This window comes from Pteropus medius, unplaced genomic scaffold (assembly GCF_902729225.1).
Source record: "Pteropus medius unplaced genomic scaffold, Ma_sr-lr_union100, whole genome shotgun sequence".
NCBI classification, from domain to species: domain Eukaryota; kingdom Metazoa; phylum Chordata; class Mammalia; order Chiroptera; family Pteropodidae; genus Pteropus; species Pteropus medius.
The window spans coordinates 6,336,139-6,361,186 of record NW_024346771.1 but is presented as its reverse complement, the minus strand read 5'-3'; the positions used below and the strand labels follow the sequence as shown (position 1 = coordinate 6,361,186).

At 35.9% G+C, this 25,048-nt stretch overlaps 1 protein-coding gene across 2 annotated transcripts in view; it reads right to left on the bottom strand.

Moving 5' to 3' along the window:
• CNTNAP5 (contactin associated protein family member 5) overlaps window positions 1–25,048 on the bottom strand; it is a 728,931-nt gene that overhangs the window by 323,672 nt on the left and 380,211 nt on the right. For both annotated transcript variants that reach the window (XM_039876503.1, XM_039876504.1), the window contains exon 8: window positions 1,101–1,365. In XM_039876503.1, the coding sequence (XP_039732437.1) occupies window positions 1,101–1,365 (265 nt within the window). The remainder of the gene's footprint in view (window positions 1–1,100; window positions 1,366–25,048) is intronic.

Below are 25,048 nucleotides of genomic sequence, written 5' to 3'. Positions count from 1 at the left end.
TTACTATTTAACTTAATTTTATTTAATTTATTTCAATAATAAAATTCACAGTCCAGTGGAGGAAGAAAGACATTTATATTAAATAAAAATGTAATGTAGTGTAATCCAGGATGGATATTGGCTCAAGGTGCACAGAGCGGGGGGCATTTGATTCACACTACATTCAGAGAGGCTGATCAAAGCATTTGTTGACCCAGCGGAATGGCTTAGCTTCAATCTAATGGTTGGCACATGGTCTGATCTCAGTAAGTACTTGTCAATTAAGTCAACACACTGCCCCTGGAAAGATGTAAGACATTAGTACGATACAAATGAAGAAGGCTAGGGAAAGGTCCACTATTCTGTGTCAAAGAAACAGCAAAACCAGACTGAAGAACAAAACTTTTTCACAGATCTGTTTTATATCACTACATGTTAGAATCTATACTATATTGGTATAAAGTAAGTGCTTTCCAAATCTCAGTTATTTGAGGACTTTTTTTTAAGTTTTGCCATTCTCAGATGTCATATGTAGTAATATTTACTTAATATATTAAAATATATATAATTAAAATATTTTTAAAGACTAACCAATTTTTTTACTTGAAATAGAATTTGATGACTGTGAAAAGTCTGATGGTGGTATTGTATACAGGGAAACTATAGACTCTGAAGTCAGACAAATTCTGGATGAAACTGCAGTTCCACCACTTACTACTATGTGATTTAGCCTCCATGACTCTTCATTTTTTCATCTACAAAATAGAAAATAATACCTTCCTTGAATGAGCAAGGTGAAGATTCCATATAACATATGCCATGTCTGTAGAGACCTAGCAAAGTACTCTGTATATGGTCTATAATATGCTCAATAGTATTAGACAGGAATTCTTATTCCCACTGCTCAGATGAAACTGCTAAGGGACAAGGAAATTAAATAATTTGCCAACGCTTACATAGCTAAATTGTTTGCCTTTTCAGATTGAGAGTAAATTTGTGAATACTGCCAAATTCATCTGCCATCCCTGAGAGATGGATTCTATTATGTTTTAGTCAGAATCTCAAACATTCATTGACTTGGTTGAACTAGAAACCGACCTAGAGGTTGTGAGACAAGGTACCTGTGAGGATTTCAGCTGTCCGTTCTGTCGTTTTCTGAATCAGGAGTCTCAGGGTCCCGCCCTCTAGGCTCAGCAGCAGAGTCCCCGAGCCCTCAGACAGCTCTGTGGACAGAAGCAGACCATCCTTGTTCCATGTTCGAAACTGGAAACCCACTGAGAGCCCATCAATTTGGGGGGTGCCAGGCAGCAGCAAATAACTGCTGCTGGAGTTGACAAATGTGATGGGAACAATTTGTGGTTCGGAGCAGGAAAAAGTGACATTGCCCTGGAAAACAATAAAAATCAAACATATAAAAGCCATTTTTTATTCTGCAATCTGACAGCTGATATAAACAACCACCCGGAGCTGACCTTAATTTCAGGATCATTCCACATTCAACTGCAAAATCTTAGAGGAAAAAATGTGTCAGCTTTGTTCAGATATACTGGCTAGATTGTTTTCCATTCCTGTATTAAGGATCCTAATGCTGTCTGAAAAGAAGGCCATCAAAGACCTGTGTGGGGTGGGAGTGGCCTGGAACACATCAATATTTTTAAGGGAATCAGATATGAAAATAATTGCATTCATTCATCAAATAAATATGTACTGTTTAAGTCAACTATGCACCAAGCACTGGGATAACTTTTGAAGATATTTATCTATTTATCTACCTATCTATCTGTCTGTCTGTCTATCTATCTTTCTATCTATCTATCTATCTATTACAATGTGGAATGTGCTACAAGCCAGATAGACACTAGCTCCAAGGGGAGTGCTAAAAGAAATAACTATATAAGCAAAGATTTCACAAGGGAGGCAATGCCTTCCTGGAAGTAAGTGTGGAAGGAGAGAAATGAGTGTGCCCAGCTAGCTTTTTCAGCAAATGGCATGGTGCACGCAAAGGTTTGGAGAAATTAGCAAAATAACACCTCTGGGGAATTACAGGGAACTTGTCATTTCTGAACATTAAGTTGGGCAGGCAAGGCCAGGGATCATGAGGCAGAGTTTAAAAGCCCTTTTATGCTTGCTAAAGTTATAATTCAAACTTAGAAGCAGTAAAGTGGCATTGGACAGGTTTTTAATTCATTAAACGTTTTTTTGTTTGTTTGTTTTTTGGTTTTGGGTTTTTTTTTAGTAACAGAGGGGGTTTAAGGGTGGATGAGAGGGCTAGAGGTGGGGAATATTAAGAATGCATAGACTAGAGCCAGAAAGAAGAAGAAGACGGTTATTTTTCCATAAATGAGGAGAAACTAGTCCAAGTGTATCTGAAGATGACTAGAGTGACCGTCTATAACAGAAAGTTCCAGGAAAATAAAGACCTATGTACATGTGCCAACTGAGCTTTGCTCTGGAGTCATTTTTCTTAGATGAGTGAAGAGAAAGCCTGGGGTGTCTGTAAGTTGTAAATAGGTGTTATATTATTAAAGCCATTTGGAATTTTTATCTCAAACCCCATAACCAACCATATGCTATCATTAATCACTTTTAGACTCCAAACTGATTTCTACAACAATGTAGCAAGCTTATTCAGGTAAGCATAACACATTATTCTCACCTAAATAGTCATAGACACATCAAGTTCCATGTAAATATTTCCTTCCAGGCCACTGAATAACTGCCTTTTTATAAACCCATAGCCCATGCCATTTATGCAAAATAGACAAGAGTTTCCAAAAGGAGAGCACCCTTGCTTGACCAGCTGCCTGAATTCAACTCTCTATTGAAGTGGCTAAGTAGGAGGATTAGATACCTAGTACAGCTCTGAGATCCAGAGAAGGTTAATTGCTCAGCTCCAAACACCTCGTAGTCTGGAAAAACCTTCCTAGATCTCAGCCATGTTTGTTTATGGTTGCTTGCATTTCTGAAAACAAGTAGTCTTCAAACAAACTTCTAGTGCATTCTTAATGATTCTCTCATCAAGCACACTGCTATGAGCATATTCTTGCATTAATCATCTGTTCCAGTTGCTTAGATGTTTTCTTCTCTTCGGGCTAGATCCCTAGAAGGTAATTAATGTGTCAAAGGGTAAAGCTCCTGCTATCTATCAAAAAATTGCCCACAGTTTATACTGCCCCACTGTGCCTGGCAGGAGGTTAAGCACTGACATACATATCTCATGTACTCTGCACAATAACACCACATATACTTAAAGAATGTACAAACTGGTCTTAGAGAAGGTAAGTAATTTAACAAAAGTCTTATCCCTGGAAATTTGGGGTCCAGAGGAACTGAGATTCTCCCCGCATTTTATCAGTTCACTCACATCTGACAAGACTCACTCCATTCCACTGAATGTCTAATGGGCCTCAGGTGGTTGTGAAACAAGCAAGGGAAAATCCCTTGAAGGACATGCATGGGACACTCTAGTTTCCCTGGCTAGATTCTGGTGGCGAGAACTCCAAATAAGTGCCTGATGGATTCTCACTGGTTAAGGTTAAGGCTGCATGTGGTGATCACCGCTTTGTTCAACTAGAAACGGGGTAACTTTAAAATGTATCAGGATAGATACTCTGTCTTTAGACAGTTTCTCTAGTCCTCTGGGGTTTTTATGTTATACATATAAATGTAATTCTGGTCCTTTGCACTCTATCGTCATTAAATGTACACTTTGACTGTAATTGGTACAAAGTGTGCCATGACACGGGGTCCAACCTCCAAAACAAATCAACCCATCTGGCCCTGTAGATGAGCTTGAAAGGAAGTCAGTATCACTGCCACAGGTCCCTTTTTCCTCTATATATCTTGCAAGACCTATAGGGTCTTTTGCTGTCCAAAACCAAAGATCACTCTATATTGAATATAATAAATCCTTGATGTCTGATGCATTTCTCCTGACAACATCATCATGTCCAGATTGAATAGTGACCCTCACTGTCTAACTGAGGCTGCTGGTCAAGACTCTAGTGAGGCCTCCCCAAAGCAACAACTGCCACACATTGCTGGTACCCTTAACTGGGACCTCTCTTTGTCCATAAGGTGCCAGTTCTTAGTGCCTTGTGCTTTCATGCACATACATCCACCACCTTCCCCAAAAGGTGAGGTACCCAGAAGTGCTAGCCCAAAGATAAAGATAGCTTTCTTGGAGCCTCCCAAACAGTGTTCATTTTCTTTCAGTGGGATCTTTTATTACATTTTCTCTGTACCCCTCAAAACACAGAAGTTCCTTCCCTAACTTTCTCAGACAAAACTATTTGAGTTCTATGGTTTAACTACAGAACATTGAAACCCTAAGTATATGTTTATAGATCATCTCAGAGAGACTGCCCATATCTATGTAAAAATACTTCTTGTAACATATACAAGAGCTGACATGGTCTTCTATCTGACTCATGAAGTCTGGTGGCTTCCTAAGGACAGCCAGATGTTTGAAACATAAGATCCAAGTTTGTGTCAGTGGAGGAAGCAAACCCTTTTCATTGATTCATTCTCCCCAAGGAGGTGCTCCTTTCAAATAGCAGAGAGAAACCCCTATTTCAACGATTACTATGAAGGAGCAATACACAGCGTCATAAACAACAACAACAAAAAAAACCTGTCCCAATCTGGAGGGTTAGAAAAGGCTTCCTTAAGAAGATGATATTGAAACTGAGATTTACAGAATAGCAGAATTAGTTCATTGGAGAGTGAAGAGAAGTGTTTTCTGAGCAGAAAGAGCAATAATTGCTAGGCCTCGTACAGAAGGTGTGGGGCATATTTAAGTATCTGACAAAAGATCAGTTGACTGTAGTCCAGAAACCAGCACAACGGCAGCCAAGATGAAATGCAAAGGACAAAAAGGGAGGCAATCATGTAATCCTTTTTACCATGTTGAGGTACTGGAACTTGATCCCATGATAAAAAAAAAAAAAAAAAAAAAGAAAGGACATGTACTAATATTGTGCTTCAGATGCATTTCTCAGTGGGGAGTAGAGAGTGTACTGTGTGCAGAATAGAGTGGCCAAGGGCCAGCTTCAGGCAGCTATTGCAGTCCAGTAGACTAGAGCAGTTAAGGGCTTGTTGAAGGCTCTGTCTAGAATGGCAAAGAAAAGAGGGAGACAAGTAAACCGATATTTTGGAGGTAAAATTGATAGGGGTTGCTGTGTAGAGACAAGGGGAGGGAAGATCAGGCATGGCTCCCACTCTCCTCTGTTTGCACAAGGAACTTCTATTAGGAAACGGTAGAGATGGTCCTTGCCGCTGATTGATTGTCACCTGCTTTGGCTGGTATCCATCCCCCACTAGAGTATGAAGACACACTGAGAGCAAACAGAAGTCCTTAAGCTCACTCATCCTATCAATTTATAGAGGTTCTATGGTAACCTGTCCCTTAAAAATACTATCTGCCACTGTACCCATCCTCACACTCCCTTCCTCTAAGGCTAAATGGTCCTTCCTCCTAGCCCATATCTGAGGCCTTTCCAAACTGCATTCATCCCCAAGGTAGCTATGTTTTCCATTAGCTTTCAGTGGTTTGTGTTACTGTATCATTTATTCATTTATCATATTTTTGTACTGCCTTATAATAATTATTTACTCTTCAATACTTGTATAGATCTTATACAATAATACATTTGTAATTGAGTATAGAGAATCTTCCTTTGAATTCTGAGAAGGAAGTAGAATTGTTCAATTTAGGTAGAACTGGATTCTTATCACAATTATTTACTGAGTAAACCATATTATCTGATGCTTATTTTTCGCTGCTACAGTTGGAAGGCTAATGATAGGTTGTGTTAGGATCAAAAGAGAACAAGTATCGGACCTGTTATTTTTCTATTTTTCCCAGGTCTGCCACTTTTGGGGGTTGACCTGAGATGAGTCATTTCTAGAGACTTAGATTCCTCTTTTGTAACCTGAGGCTATTTAACTGGATAGTTCTAAGGTTCCCATGAATTCCTTTCAATCTTTGGGGCATTGAGACTAAACACTCACATGCTTATCATTTATCTCCTCTCCAGAGGGTGGATAGGCATCTTCTGAATCATTCCTATTGTTGGCATGAGAATAGTAACCAAATATTTACATTTTAAAAGACCTTTCTTTAGAATATTTCAAGGGAATAAAAAGGAAACCTTGGCCTTTTTGATACCAATTTCTTTCTTACTGCAAGAAATAGAGCCAGAGTTTCCATAGACAATACTATGAAAAAAACGATAAGTAAACAGAAGATGATATTGTTTCATATTTTTCAAAAAGAAGTTTAATTTGTTTTATATATATATATATATATATATATATATGTGTGTATATATATATATATATATATATGTGTATATATATATATATTTACCAGAGTATAATAACCAACCCATAGACTATTCCTCCTCCTGCCCCTCTCCCTTTAGGAAAGGATCCTAAAATACTTTGTAAAGGGAATATTAGGTTAATGCTGAACAGTATCAAGAATTACAGTGGTTAAAACTTTCTTGGAGATGATAATAGAAATTATATGCAAGCTGCTTAACTGGGTGCCAGTCTAAGGGCTGTGCCATGAAAATCAGAAGAAAGCAATGAGAACGAAGGTTCTGAGCAGCAGCTTCCTTCCAAACACATTTAAGATATTCTGCCACCAAATCTGAAGTTTGTCAAATACTGATTGATATCCAATAAAACCCATCCAAAAGCTTTCCTCCATGGTAGAAAGCCTCATCAAAAAGATCTTACGGTACGAGCATATCACCATGGTTTTCTGACGATTGATGGGTAAGAAGGATCTAAAAGAGAAAATCAGTACTGTTTAAGTTTTTATCATGTGACTACAAAGTGAATCAGATGGACTGTCAGAAACGGCTTATCTGTGGTACCGAGAGACCAACTTCGGAATGTGCTGTTCCGCTTACAGATGCAATGGGGGAAACACTCACACTTAGACCTTAAGGTCTAAATGTGAGTGTATAATATGGAAAAAGCTGAAATGTATTAAATAGTGAGCTATTGGACTCCCAGTTTGTCAAACACGGAATCCACCATCACTTGTTCGTTGGCCATGAGGTATTTTAGCCAGCCCTGATAGCACAGGAAAAAAAAAAAAAATGCCGTAATTGACTAGACTAGAACAAAGAATGAACAGACGCAAGAAGAAAGATATTCACAAATAGCTTAATTTGTGTTTTATGACTGAATACAATTGTTTGCTTATTTCAATTGAAGTCATGGATGTACATGACAAACTTTAGACCTTAGCAGCAAACCTTGCTTGAATTTCTCACTTAGGTGTTGCCTTTGCCTAATCTGTCTGTTAGAGATCAATCCTCTTTCAAGATTTCTACTTTCTTTCTGATCTTTTGTTGGCTACACAGACCACAAGTTATGGCTGAAGGGTACTTCATTTGTGGGCATTTTCCCCCAGTCAAACTATGGACAGTGATGACAACTGTCATCTTTTTCTAGTTATTTTGGTTTGGCAAGTGTATTCCTTTGGACTCATTTCACTACCCCAAAACACCTATTACTGCCCATGATATTAACAAAGCCATTTCGCTCTTTTGTGAAAGGCACCAGAAAGTTATTTTCCGCTCTGCTTTAAATGATAATCTGAAAATAAAGAAGCTGTAGATAAAAGGCATGTGAGGAGAATGTAGGGTCAATAGCCTCCAGATTTGCAGTGAAACTAATGTGGTTGAGATGCTGCTGCCTTAGACATGAGAAGACATGAAACTGGCTCTTTAGGAACTGCATTGGTACTGAATTTGCCCTGGGCCCCATGCCTCTGGCAGCCACAGCCTCATCAAAGTCACATACATGGTTTGTTACACCTACTGCTTAGGTGAGTGTGCCCCTGCGTGCCCATCAGGCCAGAGGCAGGCATGCCACACCTAGTGAGACCAACTCCTGACTGTACTCTGATTTGGGGTGGGAGGCTGTGGGAACTGGCATCAGCTGGAAGAAGGTCTGAACCAGAGTTCCATCTGATAGGTCTGGAATATGAGACATTTGACACCTGGGCACACAAGAGTCTCACTCCCTGGTATACCACAGAAAACAAAGTAAAAAAATGGAGGGACATTCAGAAAGTGAACTATTCTGTTGAAAAAGATCATTGTGAGGAAAGAGTGAAGAAATATAATGAAGTCACTCTAGCTGCTAAATTACTAAAGTATGGGCTGGGGCATGAGGAATCATTTTGATTCTTCTTTTAATTAGCCAGGGAACTTACACTTTTAAACTCTCCAGTCTGCTTCAATGCCTGGATATACATTAAACTTTCAGATAACTTTCTGATAATCCCCTGGAGGACTACGCAAAGAATGTTTACATAGCCAGTCCATTTGACATCCATGATCCAGGCCATATGTTATCTAGAAGATTACCATCTGGGACCAATCCTATGGAGAAGAATGCAGGAGTGATTCTTCTCAAGAATGTAGTTTTTACCATGAGCACCTTCACTGATTTTGTCTTCTTTGGAGCACTCAGAGTGTTGCCTAATTGTGTTTCTATTTGTAAAACCTTACACTCTTGAGTACATTTTTACTGTTTATTTCCAGCAAAGCATACAGACACTTTTTGAGTTTGTTTAACACTAAGGATAGGTTGGAATAGAACTTGACCAAAAGAAAATTAGTCCGAATAAAGTCTGGGGACTAAGGCAGCAGATAAAGCAAGGGACGGTATAAGTAGACTGGGGAGGTGAATGATGGGCATCCAGCCTACTCCTGGGATTCCTCAAATGCTATAAGCCAAGTCCTGGTGCATCCCTTTCTTAGGTCCTCAGTGGAGATAATAAGTCAGATATGGCACAACAGAAAACTAAATTTTAAAACATGGCAGAACAAGTTCTGCTTGTCTTAACTGGTTTTAGAATTTCCTAAATGTGACATTTCCAAGGGTTGTATCACTGTGCTGAACTGTTATTTACAAAGTATTTTCATTGTGAATGTTTGTTTTGTTTGTAATCATTATCCAGACATCACAACACCCTGGTGAGTGAAAAATAAAGCTAGCAGTGCAAAGCTGAGCTTCAATCATGAGGCATAAAACAAAGCCAATCAAGCATTTATAAGCTGGAGGAAAATGATCTTGATTCAATCTAATTTGCGGGGAAAGATTTCAAAGCCCGTTCTTGATTTTCCAAATGAGTACAACCATTTCTAATTTGATTTGTCTGAAAATTACCAGGACTGACTGGCATGTTGTCAGCAAATTTAGGGGAAATGATGCCCTGTGAGTTAAAGCTATCTTCCCAATTCACAAACTCAGGGTGTGTAGGAGACCAAATTAAATTTATTATTATTTTTTTTAATTTTGGAGGGAATGTAGTTTCCTTCATTCTTTTACCTATTTAATTCATTTAACAGATATTTATTAAGCCGTTCATATGGACCAGGCTTGGTCCTACTGGCAAGTACACGGCCCAGGAGACAGGCAGGCTCAGCCCTTGCCTACCTGAAGCTCACATTGTATCATGATGAGGGCACTGGACCATGTCATTGTGACCGTGATTAAGTGCCATGGGGGAGAAATCTGTGTTGCTGGGACAGATCATAACAGGGGTTCATGAAGTGTCTTTTGATCTGAGTTCGGGAGGATAAGTTGGAAGGAGTGGGCTTGGGAACAGGATTGACATGGAGGGTAAGAAAACAGGAGATGCATTTTTAAAATTTAGGGGAAATTGGGTGCTTAGCATTAATCAAACACAGGCAACATTTTGTTCCTGCTAAAGGAAACTTTCAAAGATAGAGATCATATTCCTTGGGATTTCATTTGAGGGGCACCAAGAAAGAAACATCTTTAAATGGGAGGGAATGCCCTACTTATGGCCAAAGAGCCGGGCAAGCTGGCAGCTGGTTCTACACATGGACCTCTCCTCTGGCCTCTAAAGAGCTGGTTGCCTAAAGGGACCAGTAAACAGATCCACTGAGAGCCACACACTACATTTGACCTCAGAGACTCTCCCTTGTCTTCACCTCTCCCTAGCCTACTAACTCCCAGTTTCCACTCCTTGCCTGTGGGTTCAGTTTTGGCTTCCTGTCTGCGTGTGCTTCTGTTTCTGATCTTGTATTTTTTGCATATTTCCTGTGCATAGAAGATGAACACTTCAATTTGAGTTTTTGGCTTTTGCAAGGTACAATTCCTTTCACCTAGAAGCAAAACACAGAGGAGGTTCTTGGGAGTTGGGAGTGGAAAGGAATAAAAAATAGACCCATGATTAAACTGATAACCTCTTAGTTTTAAGGCACAAGATTAAACTATAACTCTAAATACTCTTTAATTTCTGTATTAAATATGTACAAAGCTATTTGGAAGTATAAATCAAGAAGCATAAGAATATTAACAATACCTTTGGGGACTTTAATTTCACTTCTGAAAATTTATTTTCAGAAAATAATCTAAAATTAGACTAAGATTTATGCAGTGAGCACTATTATTTATAATAATGCAAACCTGGGTCTAAAGTAAAGGAATAGTTGAGTAATTATGGTATATTTATATGACATACTATTTTGCTGCTGTTAATAGCAATGTTTATAGTAAGCATAAAATTCATTTATAACATAATACCAAATGAAGGAATAGAATACAAATTTGCACATGTAAATCAGATAAAATAAACCTATCTAAATAGGTAAGTATAGAACAGAGGCTAATTTGCTAAATACTGGTTTTCCCTGGGTAGTGGAATTATGTTGATTTTTATTGACACAATTTTTCTCTCTATTTCCAATTTATTTAAAACAAAGAAAGATAACTTTTACAATAAAAGTTTTAGTGAAATAGTTTTCCAAGTATTTTATTTGAAAGCTTTCATGACAACAATATTCAGGTTTAGTAATTACTATGGAGGAAGTTAGTGTGAATTATTGAGAAGAAGAAATAATAGCAGTTACTCCAAGTAGAGATAGAAGCAGCTGAATATGAAACCAATGACTAATATTTTTTAAATGATTCACACTTCGGAATAACTTTAGAGTTACTTGTCTCCTCCACTGCAATCTTTAGTCATATGTCTATTCTACTCAAAGCAAAGGTAACAAGTTCTTAGGGTAGTAAGGCCAAAGAAAGGTGCTGTGTGTGCACACATGGACCTGAGTTTACTTTTCTTTTTGAGTAAATTTTCTTTTCCAAACTACTTTGCTCATCTCACACGCAAAGAACTGTCTGCTCTACACACATGCATATAGGACTTTTTTAGACTAAATTCACTTTAGTGAGAAACAAATATTCTTATATCTGAAAACATAATGTGACTTTCTTGGTTCTTGTCTAGAGACCAGAAAAGTAGCAAATGTATGTGAAGGGCAGATATTATTAACTGGTCTGAAAAATTAAACAAATTTATAGTTCAATAATAAGTATATTATGAAAATCAGCATCTCAGTTTCATCAATAATGATTTATTGATGAAAGGGAAAGAAACATATATAATTATGATTATTGCTGTTATCTCACACTAAACATTAAAATGGTTTCTTAATAAAAATAACTTTAAAAAATAGAGATGCAACTACAAATCATATATTTGGGGTGAAAGATCATCTATATCAACACTATGTAATATAAATATAATGTAAGCCACATAAGTAATTTAAAATTTTCTGGATAACCATTTTAAAAAATTATGAAGGTAGATGTTAACCAGACATATCATGATGACTTCACTATATGCACAAAGGTTGAATCATGATGTTGTATACCTAAAACTGATATAATAGTACATGTCAATTATACTTCAGTTAAAAATATAGATAAATTTAATTTTAGAGTATTGTTTTTTAACTCAATACATACAAATATTATTTAAACATTCGATGAACATTAAAATTATGGATTTTTTTTTTAACCTTTACAATACATGTCAATTTGATCTAGTCACATTTCAAATGCTTAATAGCCACATTCGACTTGTGGCTACCATATCGAACAGCATAAATCTAGAGCATTGTTTTAATAGTGCTGGTAGAATTGGGCTTTCTCACTTTGACACTGAAATAGAAACTCTATCACTTCTTACATGAGAACTCACATACACTGAAGTTTATATTGAAAGAGATTTGGCAGAGAGCCCTATTTACCTACTCCAAGTCAAATCCCGTTGCCTTTCTTGGTAAAGGAACTCAAGTTTATTTGAGGCAATGATATTCTCAACTGGGTGGCCACATTTTCCCACTTCTCCTGAACATATGTATGACCAGATGACTAACTCCGGCCTGAGAGTTTTGGCAACATTAGGTGGGACTTCCTGGAAGGCCCCTTGAAGAAAGTCATCTCAGCTGGCAGTGACACTCCTTTTGCCTTCCCTTTTTCCTCTTTTATTGCTTTGCATATAGATATGACACCAGAGTCTATGGTGCCATCAGGGTGGAAGCAACAGAGTAAGAAAGGTTAAGCAAAAGGGTAGAAGGATAAAGGTTCCTAAATATTTCATGGGGCCATCTGTCCCTTTGTTTTGGTTTTGTTTGGAGAAAAGGAGGGTTTTATATTGAGGGGACCGAATTAACACGTCTTATGCTTTATTGAGAAAGCAAATGTTTCTAAAAAATATGAAATATATTTGCCAGTTAAAGAATCTATTTTTCTAGAGGTTAGACAATGTACTCATAAATTTGCCACTCTAAAGAAAGATAATTGCTTACTTTTCAATTTTCATTAGAAATTAAGGTTTCTAAGGGTTAAGAATTCTAATTAATATGAAAGGAAATTAACAAGTTTTTGGTAAAAGAATGTATAAGGTATGAAAATGCATTTTTGAAAGAATTACAAGAAAAGTTGTAGAAAGTTTCTGAAATGGAATCTTGAGAAAGAAAATTTTATGGGTGGTCAAGATGAATAAGATAGGAATAAATTTAATAAAGTGAATTTAAATATCAAAAGTAAGGTGATGCAAAATTAGAGTTTGTTTCTCTCCTTTTCTGTTAAAAGGAAAAGGTTGCCCTGTACTGATTGATCTGTTCCTGATAAAATTATGAAAAGTGTCCTGCCTACAAAGCAAAGAATCTGCGTTGTATCAAAATAATTTTCTGTGTTTTAGGTTGTCTTTATCAGTCCTTGAATATTTAGGAAAACTGAATCTTCTCAATGGTAAGAATTAAAGCTCTGTTAACAATTACATAAGTTTTATTTGTCTGAAAAATTTTATTGTCACTTTGGTTACGTGGATAATAAGTATTTTTTTCATAATGATCTGTGATCTTTTTAGTCAAATGTCTAAATTTTTTGATATGTTTGACAAACTTCTCAATATTCAAATTTTAAAGAGTCTTTTCTTGACCTGGAATACCTCACAAGATTTGTTCTCTCTTCTTATAAAAGAGAAATATTAAATTAATTAAGCATATTTGCAACATTAAATTGCATGGGAAGCATTGTAAAATAAGTAATGAAAAAACTTCTAGGGTGTTTTATATGAGTAAATATTAATATATGTTGCAAAACTTCTGATATGTTCATATATAATGTTTTCAATTGTAATTCTAGCTATCATAAAATGTATGTTATAGAGAAAAGCAAATTTATTGGTCAATTGCATTGTAATCATATCTTTAACCATGTCATTTTAAGCTTTGTGTTATTTATAGATAGTTCTTGTTTTGCTCTAGTGCCTTTGCAAATAGTTTCATCTTTAGAAAGATCCATTGAGAAGACTCTGACTTATTCTAAAACACAGGTTTCTGATATACTTTCAGATCATATCTTTAAGCTGAATGAAGATTTGTAAAACACTAAAGAAAAACTGGATTCATAAAGCAGCTAACAAAAGAGAAAGATAAAAAAAGAATTAATTACATGAAACTAAATAAACTGATGAAGATGATTATAATTTTTATGATTTTTGTTTAAAATATTATTTATTATTTTTTAATATTTTATTTCCCAGATAAAGAAATGTATTTCTCTTAAACTACATATGACTTAGAGAAATTAGGTAAATTATACCTTTGAAAGCAGAATTGAAACATTTATTTTTATCTCCCCACTTAATTCCTCCATAATATAAAAATTCAGTGAGTATTATTTTCATAGCAATCTGGTCATGTGTATAAGTTCAATAAGAATCTGTTTTCTTTGTAATAAGACATAGTTGTAAATTGGTTATATTAGATACTAACCCCTTTAGCATCTAAGAATGGAACTGTATTTGGACACAGGGGAATGTCATGTTTGAGAGAGACAATCATAGACTCAGACAGCCTGAAGGAACTTGATTTACTTATGAAAGCCAAGAAAACCCTTGGAAAAACAACCTGGTACCTTGCTTAATAACAGGATTCCCAGCAGCCTTACCAGGCGAGTAAAGGAGGTTACTTTCTGGCAAGTGAAGGAAGCTCAGAATATTTTAGGGAACTTGAGAAGAGACGGATTGATTCTAAAGGTACTGCTTTGGCCTTTTAGCCTCAAGAGGTTTTGTAAAATTGAATCTGGAGATCCCTTATAAAAAATTCTAGCAAAACAGATTAAATTAGCTAAAAATAGCAAATTGATCAATTGCTACTCTTGTATTTATACAAATAAACAGAGTAAATTTATTAAAACTACACCTATTTGCAAATAAATTAATTTGGCTATCTGTGGTTTTAAAAAAATGAGGGTGATTTTAGAGAAAAAAAATGTTCAGTATAAACTATAATACACATTTATAAAAATTAAATTCTAGTCCTATTAACGTCTTTAAGTTTTTGTTATTTAACTGTAAATTAGATTGTATCCTGATTACTTCTAGTTTTTGCAAATAATTAGTTTCAAGTTTCCAAATCAACATTTTCAATTTTCTCCCATTCTTCAATGGGGAATCATAGAACTAAAACTGTTATTTTTCCCTGAGCCCTGTGAACTTCAGAGAAATGATAACAATAGCTCATGTTTAGACAAGCTTCAGGTCTTTTTCAATGTAAACAACAACAAAAAATGTTTGTCTAAACACTCAATGACATTACCAGAGACATTTAAACTGTGAATCAGAAAAATCTATCAGATTTTGCTCTAATCATTCACCTTTTTTTTTAATCTTTTGTTTTGTTCCATAAGAATGCCTATTATTAACTATCTGATTGCTTACTTCTACTACTTACGCCTAATTTGGGAAACCGTTTGCATCATTCTCTTCTGAAATGAGACACAGTGGTTTATAGATTCATATTCAGGACTGAGCAATTGGGTTAATGAAATTTGGAGCAATCTACCAATTTAACTGCTGGATTGCAAAACTTCTTATTCAAAGTTTCAGAAGCAAGACGGGAGGAACAGAGTTTGCAACCCAAAATACGCCTTTTGAGATATTAATTTAAGCTTATTATTAAGAAACAAGACTCAAGAAACAAATCTTTGCCCTTCCCCTTTTGCCTGCCTAAAGGAATTCAGATAGAAAAACCTGCTTCAGGAAGGGAATCTTAGCTTATTCACTTTATCACATGAATTAAGTGTGGCAGACCTGGAGAAATCTAGCAGTCTGTTTGTTAGACTCCCCTCTGTGTCTCATTGTTTCTGGGTGGCCCAGAAAGAATTTGTTTAGCATATGTTTGCTCTTTCTCATCTACCTGTAAATTATCTGCTTTTCCTTTGAAATCCCTACTTCCTCCTCTCTCTCTTTAGTCCAAAATGGCATATAAGCGTCCACTGCCCAATGTGTTCGTGTTCTGGGGTCTCATATTCTATGACACCCCTGCATATGCATCTGTAATAAATTTTGGACTTTTTCTCCCATGAATATATCTCATGTTAACCTAGTTATTAGTCCATGCAGGAAAAAAAAATCTTTAAAAGGTTGAAGGAAAATTATTTTCACACCTCCATGATAGATAGCTGATACAAACACTTTAAGTGTCCTCCAGATAATAAAACCATAAGCGAGTGTTATGTGCTGAATTATATTTCCCCAGAATTAATATGTTGAAACAGTAACTCCCTTAGTATCTAAGAATGGGACTGTATTTGGATATAGGGGCATTAAAAATGTGATTAAGATAAAACGAGGCCATTAGAGTGGGCCCTAAACCAATCTGACTGGTGTCCAGGTAACAAGAGGAAATTTGCACACACATAAAGACATTAACTATATGAACACATAAAGGAAAGACCATCTGAGGACATAGCCAGAAGGTGGTCATCTGCAAGCCAAAGAAAAGACTTTGGAGAAACCAAACCTGCCAGCATTTTGATCTTGGACTTCCGACCTCCAGTACGTGAGAGAATAATTCCCCGTTGTTTAAGACAGGACACTCAATGCATGGTATTTTGTTGTGGCAGTCCTTGAAAACTAACACAATGGTAGAGGGATTTAATTAATTCTTTTTAAAGAAATCTTTGAGTTGAAAGATAATTTATAAACAATCTAGAGGGGTTTCTCAGTCACAGATGGCACCAGAAAGAATAAGTTAATTGTGAAGTTTAATCTACCACCTACTGACTCAATTGGATGGAGAAGCCACATCTCTTGACCCATAATTCTCTTTCTCATTAGGCCGATTTTGCTGAATCAGGGGTGTAGAAATCATTAGTAAAGGGAGGCATCACAAAGATTGTCTTCTAATTATCTATCTCGAGGCAGCTAAGAGTCAGATGGTGCTAAGGATCTCTTAATTTTATGTGAAGATCACTCGGTAGGGAGAGGATTGATCTCCCTTCAGAAGATGTACCAGAAGATGTTAAAGGGAACACATTCTTCTTCACTGTTCATCAGATCCTACAAGTTTATCTTGGTATAATCATCACAGCAGAAGCTTAAAAAAATATTTACTAAGTACTTACTGTCTGTAGTGCACTAGCTTCTACCCTGGGAATTTGAATTACGCCTTTCTCTCTTATGAAAAATGTATTCACTTATATGACATTTGCTGATCACCATTTTCATAAGATAACTTTATTCTAGTTAAAATTTAGAAACTCAGTGATTAGAGCAGGATAGGAAATGTACATAGAGCATATCACAGCAGTGAAGCATGGACTTAGCATCAGAAAGACCAAGGACAGAGACCAGGTTCTATCATTTACTAGTTATGTATCTTGGACAAGTTACTTTAACATTGACATATTTTTCATAACTGCAAAATAAAACCACAAAGAGTCATTCACTTCATAGGATTATTTCAATGATTAAAACAGATAAATATGAAAATCAGTTGACAGAGTAACTGACACATAGTAAATGCTTAATAAATTATTATTTTTATTACAGAGATTATGGATAAAAAGAAAAAAAGAAATATGCCTTTAAAAAATGAGGATAGATATGAATGCTCTTTTATAGTATTGTGGTTACCCTTGTTGAGAATGCAGGTAATATTTTTTCTCTCTATTTTTCTGTGCTTTCTATATTTTCTATAATCTGTAAATATTACTTTTTAACGAAAATGAGAAATATTATTTTCAAGGTACTTATTGGTTCATATTTTTGTTATTTAGTTATTCTGGTGAGAGGGCTGACATTCCTGTACTTTCCAAGAATAGTGTCAGCACTAATCTCATGACTCATAAAACTTGTGACCACTGCTTCCTGCAGTGTGAGGGTTGCAGGGTTATCGGTGTCACAAGCCACTGAGATTTGACATGACACTATTGATCGCCAAACTCTGGTTATAAACACTTAATTTAATAGGCTAAAAAAATGAAGAAAAGATGCTTAGATTAGCTTGCTAGTTTTTGGTGGCCATCACATTGAATTAAAAGTCTGGTAAATTCCCATGCTTTCTAGTTTACTAGAAGCATGTGGAATAGGTCTTTGATATTTCTTCAGTATTGAATATTATATTTTTCCATGCACATGGTATAAAGAACATTCACCAAATCCTGCCTAGAAAACTAAGGATGTTTCCTGGAGCTGCCTGAGCTTCCATTTATCTTGGAAAGCTGGCATTTAGTGTTCCATCCTCAGGGTCTGACCCTCAGCTGTGGTCCTTGCACCGTTCTTCATAAATGCATTGTACTTACAAGCTTTCACCATGTGGCACGTATAACTGAAATGAATGGTGGGTTTTAGGGCATGCCATCACCCCCAAATCTGTTCAGACATGCGACTTCTACCAGATACATCAAATGTGACTAATGGAGGTTAAATATCTCCACTTAATTTTATTCTGATCTCTGAGTTACTTTCTTAAAGTCATAGTCAATCCTTTGATTTTCATTTTAAAATTATTATTATTTTTTTTAAAGTTAAGATGTTTATTTAGTTTGGATTGTATTGACGCAATAAGGACAGGTATGAATGTCCTTGAAAGAGCTTACTTTCTCAGCGGGGGCAAGGCAAATTTTGGACCTCGTCACAGTATCAGAGAGGAAATCGAAGTGATAACTGGCCACCATGGGGGAGAATGGGTAACCCTGAAGGATGATAGAAATGGACTGATGAGCTGAACTAAGGTATTAGAGATGATATAGAAATAAATTGTGGGAAAATAAAATGACTTTAAAGAAGAGTAAGCTGCATAAGAAAAACTTTAGGTGAAATTTGAGAAATTTTATGAGACTTGTACCATATTCATACACATATTTTCACAGTTTATGTAGAGCGGTAAATTGTTCCGGCACTCCCAGTACAAGTCTAACTACAGAGGCCCTAACCTTTTGAGTATGAGAAAATTTTTCTAATGTAATGTATTATGTGGACCAATAAAAGGAAGTATTTGTAATTATTTTTATTAAGCAAATATGTAATGACAAAGTTAAATAATTGATATGTTATGACTCACAAGAGTCCAGATCTATAGTTGAGATTTTATATTTCATACATTTGTGAGACATGCTATTATTGTCTAAGTCTATGCTCAGACGACATTATGATTATGATATGACATTATGATATGTGCCTCCCTTTGTCTTCCCAATCCCTTCTTGCAGATGTCCAAGGCCTCTAATTTTTAACCTAAATTTTAAAAAGAAAAAAAGAGAGTAGAGGTTGTACCAGTTATCCATTTCTGAGTCTCAGCTCCAAAGCCACCCTTCTTTGCCCTGTTATTGATATTGGAATTGGATCCTATAAACATTTCTCTTCTGTCAGCTGGTCAAAAGTTAGTCTTTGATAGTAGAGAGCACTAGAGAGACACCACTGTTGGGGTTGCAGGGTGTAGTATTTGAAGACGCCTCTCACTGGGTTCCTGTCCTCCATTATTTTGGGCTAGTGGTTAGCCCAGTGGCTCTGCACAGTTGAGCTTCAGCTGTACATGTAGCCCACACTCTCTCCACTGGTGAGCTTCCATAGGCAGCTGAGACCTACACTCTCTGGCAAGCATTACTGCTATCTGCAAGTTGTATGTTCCCCCTGGTAACCAGAAGCCTTTTTGAAGAGGTATGAATCTCATCCTGGAAAGTGGGCAAGGGATCTCTCCTAATCCCTAGTTCCTTCACTGTCCATGCTCTCTCAACTGAGCGAAAGTACCTGATGTTCTGCATTTGCTATTTCTGGACACTTCAAAGTTCTCTTCTACAGATTTTAATAGTTAACCATCTACTAGCTAACATTTTATATATGTATAACACACACACACACACACACACACACACACACACATATATGTGTGTGTATATATATGTGTGTGTGTGTGTGTTATATGTGTATATATATGTGTATACATATATATATGTGTTATACATATGTGTATATACACATATATATGTATGTGTTATATATATATGTGCGTATATATACATATACACATATATGTATAACACACATATACACATATATGTTATTTAGTTATTCTGGTGAGAGGGCTGACCAGAATATATACATATATGTGTATATATGTGTATATGTGTGTTATACATATATGTGTATATATGTATATATATGTATAAATATATAGGAACTGTTCCCTTTTCAAATAAACTGGACCTTAGCAGATAGAGTTGTCTAAATTTTGTGACAAAAGATGAAACATTTCTAAGAAGCCAGACTAGCTCATGGAACAGATCCAGTGACAGTTTTTTACTTCTTCAGGGTCCTCCTGATTCAATGAAGAACACTCATATAAGATTATTAGCACTTTATAAAGAGAAAATATTTGATTTCATCTACTTTCTCTTAATTTAAAATTTAATCTGGAGTTCTTGACTGGTGTCCATGGATAGCCTTCAAGGGCATCTTGCCCCAAATATGTTATTCAAAATAAAATGTGTTCATAGTTTTCATTGTATTCTTATAGAGATGTGTGCTTCTTAACATAAATAATTGCTGATCTAAAATCTTCCATGTTGTACTTGTAGAAGGCCATTTGCAGGCTTATAGTCATAGTCATAGGATTATAGCCTCTGTGGCAAATATACAATAAGAAATGGCAAGTAAAGTGGAGCAATAAAAATAATTGTGACACTATTATTAGCTATTAGTGATTCAGTGCCTATAATGTCCCAGGAGTGACAGTAATATGTAAAGCAGATATTGTTATTTCTACCTTGTAGATGAAGACACTGAAGTATGAAGAGGTTAAATAACTGTTCAGATTCTATGGCTATCATGTGGTAGTACCGGGATTTAATAACATCGGTTTCCTCAACACATAGTCCCTTCACCTATACATATCCTGACTGTCACATATTTAGCACTGAGTGACACAGACTGTTTATTTTTTATGAAACTTACCAAATATTTAGGGTGATAGGAAAGATACTTTCAAAGAACTAGACTAGAATAAAACATATTTTTTTCTCAGAAATACTTATGTTCTCACTTTGAGTTTTTGTATGGACCATTCCCTTGCTTGGACTGTTTTTCTATCACCTTGAAGTTATCTAAGAGATGTCTTTCTTCAACACTGATGCCAAGTTTCTACATTTTTATGAAGCCTTTATTGACTACCAGCCCTGTGATTTCTCCTCCTTAAGTCCTGTAAACTATCTTTAAGTCTTGCCAATAGTGAGCAGTGACTGGCTTGTGGCAGTCGAAAGCACTGTTAGCCTTGCAGGCTGGAGGGCAGGGGGTACAGTCAGAGTAAGAAAGCATAAAGCTGGAACACCAAATGGAAAATCAGATTCATCAAAAGAAATCAAGGTGGTTAAGCAAATAAAAAGTACATAAAGGCAAATTAGATGAGAAGAAAAGGGGTACCCATCAAAATGGTGGCCAGGAGAGCAGAAAGAATGTGTGAGGAGATAGATGGCCAAGGTAAGAGCAGTTCTGAAATGGTGACTCCATGCCGTGTGTGTGGATGCCAGAGCATAGAGAACTTCAGTTTCCCACCCATCAGAGGTAAGGATCATTAGCTATAAACATAACAGATACTGAAGAACTGTATTTTGATGACAATAATGATGATTTATCAATGCTATGTTACATCACATTGTGTAAATGTGAATTTCAAAGCAAGGAAAGCATAGTGAACCTGAAAGTTTGAGAGAAATTCCGAAGAGAAGATAGGCCCTGAAATGCATTGGCCAGGGCCAGCAGACATAGTACATAGGACACCAGTGCTTTCTCAAACCCATGGCAGATTTTGCCTATGGATCATAGCTCTCTCTTCTATTCAGACTAGACCTGGCCCCATGATTCTTCTTAGTACGTTGATCCAAGAAAGCACAGACAATCTACTGGAGTTGACATAGTAAGGGTAGAAACGTGGAAAGTTCACAGTAGTACACTCTAAACATCATTCCATTTTTTGAAACTACCCAATCACATATCTCCCTGAAACTTAGGCTTGTCTGCCTTCCAGTTATCCCTGAGCCTCCCCACAAGGCAGCAACTCAAGGTTTTGTGGTTGGCACAGGTTGAGGCCTCCAGGTCCTGGCTCCAACTCTGAGAATTAGTTATATATTTTGAGTTTTACTCTAGTTCTGGGCATTAACTCTACTTACGAGTGTGGACAAGGATGACAAGTTTAGGGGTATATTAGAAAAGAGACAAAGAAGAAAACAGCTTAGCTGGTGTGGAAAAAGCATAAAATGAAAAGGCTAAGAGAAGGATATGCATATAATAAATTCCAGGAAGGGTGAATAGTCTCTGCCTGACCAGGTAAGAAGAAGCACTGGTGAGAAACTGTGGAAAATAAACTTACTATATATATTGGAAGATCTTATTGTGAAGGACAAAAGTTTTCCTTCACCTTGTAAAAATATAAGAGCTACTGGTCAGAGGGCTGAGTTTTTGAGGAGGCACTTAATCCCTATGCAGGACTCTCATCCATCTTCTTAAACCCAGAAGGAAGAGTCTGGCATCCTGATGCCAGAGACTGCACACACTGAGAGTCAAGAGACCAGTGGGGAACTCCTGCCAAGATCATAGTCATCTAGATGTTAAGGGGATTAGACTCTTCCCAGACACTACACCTTCTGCTGACGCTTTTTTTTTTTTATTTTTTATTTTTTAAATCTTGCCAATGACAAAGATTCTGCCCCGTTGCAAGAGACACCCAAGAGAAACTTATTTGACAATTAGCAAATTACATAGAGGCCATTTCTGAAACACTTCATTGGTCTTCAATTCCCAGGTAAATGATGTTATTCATGGATCTGCCTAGCTTTGTATTTTTTTCTTCACTTTGACAGGAAAGTCATTCAGGACCTTAGGAGAAATAGATGTATAATAAAAATGAATAAAAGCTGATGGTATAATGCTTTTCAGAAAAAGAGGAAGAAGACACAGTCGTTGACTATATACCATTGACTTTTCTTAGTCCTGAGCATAAAGTATCTTTTAGTATAAAGTATGGTTAATAATGTCTGCCCTGTCTGTCTCTCACAGATGTTTCAGGGACAGAAAAACTAATACAAGCACAGGTCCATCTGTCATTCCTCCATTAACTGCCCTCTGGCATTAGCATCATGATTTGTGGCATTGTCTGTAAGACAGCTTTATGAAAAAAGATGTCTTGAAATAAAGGGGTTAACATTGCTATTATTATTGGGGGGGAGGGGAAACATAAAAAGAATATGCTCAGCTAATTAACTAAAAGTTTTGCATAGAAGAGTCTGAATTGATTTCAATTTTCATTTAGCCCTACTCTTTTGAAAACATTTGAATATTCAAATGGCTGGAGAGCATGAGGTGAAATTGGCAAAGCAGTCATGTTCCCTGCATACTGTTGGTACAGACTTTAAACAATATGAATTGAGTCAAAAATCCATATTTCCTTTATATTTGTAATCTCACTATTATTTTTAGCAGTAAAAAATCAAACAACTTGTATTTTAACTTGATAAAATCATAAACTATAGTGAATTTATTTAATGTTTAAATCATATTTTGATGCTTATAAAGATTAAATAATTTAATAAAACATTTAAAGACAGAAAATATTTTAAGGAAAATATTAACCATACAAAACAAGATAGAACATTGTCAATGAAATATGGTTTATGCTATATTTTTATATAATATAAAATATATTTATATGATTTAATGTATATTTCAAAAATATAAAAATAAACTACATACAGATGAGAACAGTGCTTTTCTCTCTGGCTGGTTGGGTATTCTATTCTGTATATCTCAAATGTTCATCGAGAATATATAGAAATATATATATATATTAAACATTCTAAAGTTTTCTTTAATAACTTCGAGAAATGATTTCATCGATGAGCTAATGAAACCAGTCACCTTGAAAAAGAAAGTCAAACACTGTTTTAAGGTAGAATAATTTTTAGAGAGGATGACCATTCCATTGTTATTTTTTTTTTTTTTAATTTTAAGTCACTTCATTAGTCATATGACCTTGAACCCCATTTCAATTTTTTCAAAGATAGAAAGTGAGCCATTTTTCTGGAAGCTAATAATTGGAAAATAATTTGTCCAGGGTATGAGGAGCATACAACATAGAAGCAGGTGATGTGAATGTCAGACTGGTCAAATGACAGTGGAAGACAGCAGGAGTGTTCAGAGAGAAGATATGATATGCCAGTTGATTTTTTAAATGACTTCTTCCATCAACGAAAAGTAATTTATCACAGAGCATACTCACAGAGATGAAACATGATGCTGGGGACAAGTTAAAGAGATTATAGGCTTCACTAGACACTAGGGAGTTTTCTCTGAGCAATTTACATGAACTTCTGGGTCACAGGAAGGTAAAACAAAGGTTGCTGGACTAGGTGTGTGTGTGAGCGTGTGTATGTGCGCGATCTCATTCGCAGACTTATACTTATCTCTGAGTGCATTTTCCTGGCTTCAGAGCTGCAAGGAATAAACAACCATGCTCCAATGAGTTGCATGGCAGCAGAGATGGAGACAAAAGATAATAAATTTCACAAACCTCTCTATTGTTATTTAGCAAGCTTGTTACACCCAAATCTACTGGGAGACAGTTTTTCTAACTGTTTTATTTTAAAAGAGTCCATCATTTAACCAAATCTGAACTAGAACTGGTCATCAGATTTCTTCAAATGAGTAAGATAGGTGTTTGTAATATATTTACCAAAACCCACTTCATGGTTTATAAAATTTGGATGTAAACTAATTTTCAGACTCAGAAGTAGAACATGAGCTATCTCAACTCTACTTTTATTATTTGTTGGGATCATAGAATGCAAACACTATATGTAATTCATTAATTATCTACCTAAGACAACAAATAAATATTGATTTTACATACCAACTTCAGTGGAATGGATGAGTATATATTTTACTTAAAAATAGCTCCAACTTAGTGAGTGCTTACTATGGATTTTGCATTGTGCAACATACATATTTAATCTTCACAATAACACTTTGAGATTGGTATTATAATTGTCCCCATTTTACATATTTGATGTGATTTAATATCACTTCAGTTATTTAATCTTTACAATAAAATTGTCCCATTTCACATATGAGTGTTCTGAGGTTTGATAACTTGCTCAAGTCTCCAAAGCTGAGTGATTGTGAGCTGGGGACTAGGAAACTTTCTGTGCTTCCAGGAACACTGATTTGAGAAGATTGTGAGGTTTCCCCTAGGTTAAGTGGAAACACATTTTGCAATTGTTTAGTAATTTCAGCCATGAGGATGGGGGTATCATTATAGATGCTTAGCATTGGCCATTGCCCATCCAATTCTTTGATTTCAATTATTTAGAAACAAAGACACATAAGTGAATTGACACGGTCAATTAGTTCCAAAGTCAATTCTGTAACCACAGTCCTTATATT